We start from the raw sequence: 6,091 nt of genomic DNA, 5'->3' as shown, positions 1-6,091 counted from the left end.
CTATGGTATTTGTGACAATCGAATGCTTTACATGGACCTTACTGAGTTATTTTTAATGGTTTCATGTCCTCTTGGACTATTCTCAATCCTTCCCTCACAGTTCTTACTATTGGTCTTATCCTGAAATTAGCCTTTGATGGATTATACCACAGAAAATGGAAGACCAACCCCAAGCCTGAACCCCTAGCCCCTTTCCCAAATGATGCCAAATGAAAAGTATAGCAGGTGTTCTCCAGGGATTTCCTCTCACTTCTCCCTCCACAGGGTCAGTAATTTTCACATCTTCTAGCTTCTTGATGGTTCGATTAGTTTCTTGCCCTATATATTATATGCAGGTATGAAGTCTGATTTACACATCAGGAGCACCACAGGACTCCTGAAAGATTTCCTCTAACTTCTTCCTGCCCAAGGATAGTAAGTTCCCCATCTTCCTGCTTCTAGATATCTCAGTTACTCTTTTGTGCTGTATAGATGCAGGTCTGAAATCCAATTTGTACATCATGATCAAAGAAAACATCCTCCAGAGATTTCCTCTGATTTCTCCCTACCCAGGGCTTTTGTACCAATTTGGTTGGTGCACTTGGCACCTCATTTGAAGCCTTGGGATGTTCCTACCACTGTCATAGAAACATAGAAACATAGAAACATAGAAATGACGGCAGAAGAAGACCGAATGGCCCATCCAGTCTGCCCAGCAAGCCTCACACATTTTTTCTCTCATTCTTATCTGTTACTCTTAGCTCCTTGTTCTATTCCCCTTCCACCCCCACCAATGGCTGACCTGCACCTCTAATGGTGCTTTGGGGTCTTCATGAGACTTTTGTGCTGATTTAACCCTGTCTCAGTGTCTTGGCATTTTTCCTGCCACCTTTGCTGCTTTAGTTCCTCTTCATGCTATCTTGGGACGTTCTTGTCGTTTTTTATGTTATTTTACCCCTACGATGCCTTGGGCTATTCATGAGACTTTTCACGCTCTTAGATATAGTCTTGGAGTGCTCCTCTCACGTCTGATGATATCTACCCATACGTTTTATTAGAACTGACTAGAAAATCCCAATTTTGAAGACCTCATTGACATTAATGGGAAACAAATGAACAAATAGAATGAATAATTACAAAGGCATTTTTTATCTGAAACAAACCAAATGAATGATTATGGCCTATGAAATGAATAAAGAAACCAAAATGAAAAATTTTCCTCCGCAAATTACTGCTATTGCTGGACGGTCATACTATTGCTTTTTACCTTCTCTTTTTCTCACCTGCTTTTCTAAACATTTTATTCTAGATAAATCTGTGCCTTCCTGCGACACAGAGAGGTGCAGAAAGAAGGAGACATGTAAGATGGTGAATGGTCAGCCGGTGTGTGTGCCAGAATCACAAGCAGTCTGCTGGGCCTGGGGTGACCCCCACTACCACACCTTCGATGGCAAGAATTTTGATTTCCAGGGCACCTGCACCTACACCATCGCCAAGAACTGTGGGAATGATGCCACACTTCCAGATTTCAAAATAGAAGCCAAGAATGAGAACAGGGGTACCACTAAGGTTTCTTATACCAGTTTTGTGACAGTCCACATCTATGGATACACCATCTCGTTAGTGAGATTTGAAAAAGGTCTAGTACGGGTAAGGCGAAAAAACTTTGGTTCTATTGTATTTTGTTGTATTATAATTTCTGCATTTCTAACGTGTGCTTAGAAAGGTCATACCATTACCTTATATGGAAGAGATGTGCCTTCATATCAGTTGAATGCCTGGTTAGCAACCTTTTCAGTGTTATCATGAGATTTTGGTCCAGGCCTTGCTTTCTAGCTTTTGTCCTAATGCATTTTATAGGACAATGAGAGTCAATGAAGTCGATGAGTGTTAGAAAACCAGGCTGGACTATAATTGCAATGACGACTCAATTCATCTAAATTTGGGAGTTAGCAATATTTCCTGTGGAAAGTTATTTGTTAACTTCAGCAAACAGGGGCAGATTGTAGGAAAATATCAGCCTGGGGAATTTTTTCAGAACAGGCCCACGGGTTGTATGTCTGATAATCTTGTGTGCTTTCTATGCAACGCATGCTTCAACAGTTCTCAAAAGCATGCCAAGCTGACCCTTGAGAGACACATCATGTTTCCTCGTGCCAACATATCTCTAATGTAAATCACATACTTTCTAAATAACTTTAAGAAGCATATCAATAACATAATAAAAGAAGGATTTTTCTTGAAATTGGCCTATTTAAATCCAAGACGCTTCAAGTCTGCCTAATCTATGCTCCCCCAAACATTCTTGAAAATAATCCATCTCTACTCACAGAATTCATTGCCAAACACATCGAAATCCATATTCCAGCTATTATCCTGGGAGACCTGAACCTGCACATCGACCGCATCCCACTATCTCCAGCCTGCGAAGCATTCATGACTTCACTAAATGCACTAGGATTTCAACAAGCAATGACAAGTCCTACACACAAAGCTGGCCATACACTTGATGTTATATTTACCAATTCGATCATTCAAACAGACTTGCCCCGCTGTACCCCAATACCTTGGTCAGACCACTACCGAATCGATACATATTGCACTATCAAACATCCCCCACCTACATCTCTCGGCAAGAAAACGATCTCCTTCCGAAAACAGGGACAAATGGAAGACCTAAAAGAATTAGACCTCACTGATGCAGACACCGCCGCCTCATCTTGGTTTCAAATTACAAGCAATATAGCAGATAAGCTCTGCCCCATACAAACCAAAGAAATCAACAGAGAAAAGATTAACAAAAAACCATGGTACACACCGGAATTAAAGTCAATAAAAATGGAGCTCCGCAAATCTGAAAAGGAGTGGCGCAGAAACCAAAATACAACAACTCTTCAAAAATTCAAGGCTTTACTCCACCGCTACCACCAAATCACTGATAAAGTAAAGAAGGACTATTATGCAGCGAAAATCCACCAATATCAATTTAATCCACACGCACTATTCCAATACGTAAAAAGCCTCGTTATTGCTCCAGTCAACACAAACTCAAACAACAAGGACGAATCAAAATGTGAGCAACTTGCCGCTTACTTCAGCAACAAAATACAATCTATTATGTCTCGCTTTAATTCACCAAGTCTACCCTACTCATCAGCAATGACCAACTGCACCCACAACAACAAACAATCTCCAGCTACTCTGTCTACCTCCACCATACAACCATCACCAACCACACATAGAGAAAGAAATTTTGAAGCAAGGCTTACCATTCTTGAAAATACATCTCAAATAGAAGTAGAATCAATACTAAAGAAAATTAAACCAGCTCTACATCCCTCAGACACTATGCCCACAAAAACACTTCTATCTTTCCGCTCTATCATAGCGAAACCCATAGCAAAGATACTCAACAAATCGATCACACTGGGTACAGTACCTTCTCAACTTAAACATGCCATCATAAAACCAACTCTTAAAAAATCAAACCTAAACACCTCGGACCCAGCGAACTATCGGCCAGTTTCGAACCTCCCTTTCCTTTCCAAAATTATGGAAAGAATCGTCAATAAACAACTCTCCGAATATCTTGACGAACATCAATTACTCTTCCCATCACAATATGGATTCAGAAAGCACCACAGCACGGAAACTCTCCTCCTATCACTATCAGAATCACTCCAAAAAGCCCTAGACTCTGGCCATGCATACATACTTGCCCTACTTGATAGATCTGCTGCCTTTGACACTGTTAATCACAACACACTTATCACACGCCTTTCTGAAATAGGTATTTCCAGCACTGCACTACTCTGGTTCCAATCATACCTGAGCAACAGGACTTACAGTGTTAAAAGTGGACAATGTGAATCTAAACCTAGAAGCCTCACACAAGGAGTACCCCAAGGATCTGCACTTTCGTCAACGCTGTTTAATATTTATCTCACTCCATTATGCCGCCTTCTATCAAAACTGGGTTTCCAACACTTTATTTACGCGGATGATGTACAGATTCTCATACCTATAAAAAAACTCTCTTTCAAATGCTCTGAACACTTGGAATGCAGCCCTCACTGAAATAAAAAAACTCACCGACAACTTTCTAGCTATCAATACTAACAAGACTGAACTTCTCTTCATATCACCTGCAAACAACTCCACACTGAACATAACAGTCCTACCCCAAGGCTACCCTCCGTCGGCACAACAAGTCTGCAGCCTTGGCGTTATTTTAGACAATTTTACCTTTAAAAAATTCATCGCTGACACTGTTAAAAGCGGACTTTTTAAGCTTAACACAGTAAAGCGTATCAGACCTCTACTACACCTATACGACTTCTGCACGGTTCTACAAGCCACAATTCTATCAAAACTTGACTACTGTAACGCTTTGCTATTAGGACTACCAAAAAACACATTGCAGCCATTACAAATGCTTCAAAATGCAGCGGCGCGCATTATCACCTACACGCACCGCTACGATCACATCACTCCTGTGCTTCAATCACTTCACTGGCTACCTGTTGCATCCAGGATCATTTACAAATCGATTACTCTGATTCGTAAGGCCATTTACAACCAAAACATGCAATGGTTTCCCGAGCACCTGTATTTCAAAAAAACAAACCGTCCAATCAGATCTCAACATCAGGCCAGACTGCCGATCCCTTCTCCTAAACTAACCAAACTTACATCCACTAAAAAACATTCCCTCATCATAGCAGGAACCAAAATGTGGAACAGTATGCCCACGGATCTTCGCCAAGAACCCTGCCACCGAAAATTTAAGCAGAACTTAAAAACATGGCTGTTTAGAAAGGCCTTCCTTTGAAGGATGTAAATTATGCAATTACATACTTCGCTTCTCAACTTACTCCTGATTCCTGTATACTGCCTTGCCTTTCCCACTGACTCCCATTCCTCCCTGATATGGGGGGGTGGGGAGAAGACAAGAGAGTCAGACTAGTAGTGCGGGTATGACTCCCTTCCCCCCTTCTATGATTCCCCCTTTCCCTTTACCCTCATTTTCCCTTACAAATAACTCCCTTCAAATCAGACTTTTGTTAATATTATTACTCATATATATTTGGTATGTATACTCCTAGTTTTTCTGTTAAATTAGCACTTTACTTATTCCACTTATGTTCATTGTAAAGCCTTTGGCTGAATTACTGTTTGCTGTAAACCGAGGTGATGTGCATTAGGTGCCGCGGTATATAAAGAACTATAAATAAATAAATAAATAAATAAATTCTAGAAGCTTCAAGTGCTAAAGAGGATCAAACCCCTCCTACACCCTCAAGACTATCGTATAGCATTACAAGCCCTTTTGTTTTCCAAACTAGATTGGTGAAAATGTGGGGAGCCGTTGCCAGACCAAAGGGAAGGGCTCGGAAATGAAAATGTTGTCCCAGTACCATGAAATGAAGGAACATTTGATGGTACGGTTGAATAGGAATGTGCATATTCACCTCCGTGAGGTCCAGGGAGGCCAAGAACTGTCCAGTGAGTACTGCGGCCACTACCGTGCACAGGGTTTCCATGCGGAAGCACAGAACTCGCAGGAATTAATTTACCTCCTCCCGCTTGCTGCAAGAGGTGACATGGGACTCCATGAAGGCATCCCTGAAGGTCTACCGGCTTCCACTATTAAACCACTTCAACTTCTACAATATGCTGCAGCAAGGTCACTCAACAACAGCAAAAGATCTGACCACATTACTCCAATTCTCAAGGAGCTACATTGGTTACCGATCCCCTACAGAGTTCAATATAAAGCTTTATTCCTCATCCATAAAGCATTATATAACAACAAAATGGAATGGATGGATGTAGTACTTCATTTCCAAATTTCACAGAGAAATCTATGCTCCACTAACACTGTGTTATGTTTTGTAAGGTTTGGGTGGACCCTTGGACACTGTGGCAGCTGACCATGCCCACGGGGGAAAGTCCCGTGAGGGGCTACAGGTCAGGCTCAGCTCTGGACACACAAACACAGATTATATCTTTATTTAGACAGTTTGTGAAGCCACCAGAGGTGGCGATAGTGAGTAGAAGATAGAGCCCGGCTGGGCTAGTATTCCTCAGGGTGCTGGAACGGAGGCAGGCC

General features: G+C 41.6%; 1 protein-coding gene across 1 annotated transcript in view; it reads left to right on the top strand.

The window, feature by feature from the left end:
- Positions 1-1,328: 1,328 nt before the first annotated feature.
- The window catches only part of LOC115075644 (IgGFc-binding protein-like), a 126,483-nt gene continuing 121,720 nt past the window's right edge, over positions 1,329-6,091 (top strand). Inside the window, exon 1 of the mRNA XM_029576218.1 lies at positions 1,329-1,629. Within this exon, the coding sequence (XP_029432078.1) occupies positions 1,345-1,629 (285 nt within the window). The 5' untranslated portion in view covers positions 1,329-1,344. The remainder of the gene's footprint in view (positions 1,630-6,091) is intronic.

Source organism: Rhinatrema bivittatum, chromosome 14, assembly GCF_901001135.1.
Source record: "Rhinatrema bivittatum chromosome 14, aRhiBiv1.1, whole genome shotgun sequence".
Lineage (NCBI taxonomy): Eukaryota > Metazoa > Chordata > Amphibia > Gymnophiona > Rhinatrematidae > Rhinatrema > Rhinatrema bivittatum.
Note: the sequence above shows the minus strand (reverse complement) of the source record. Positions and strands in the feature narration are given on the sequence as shown.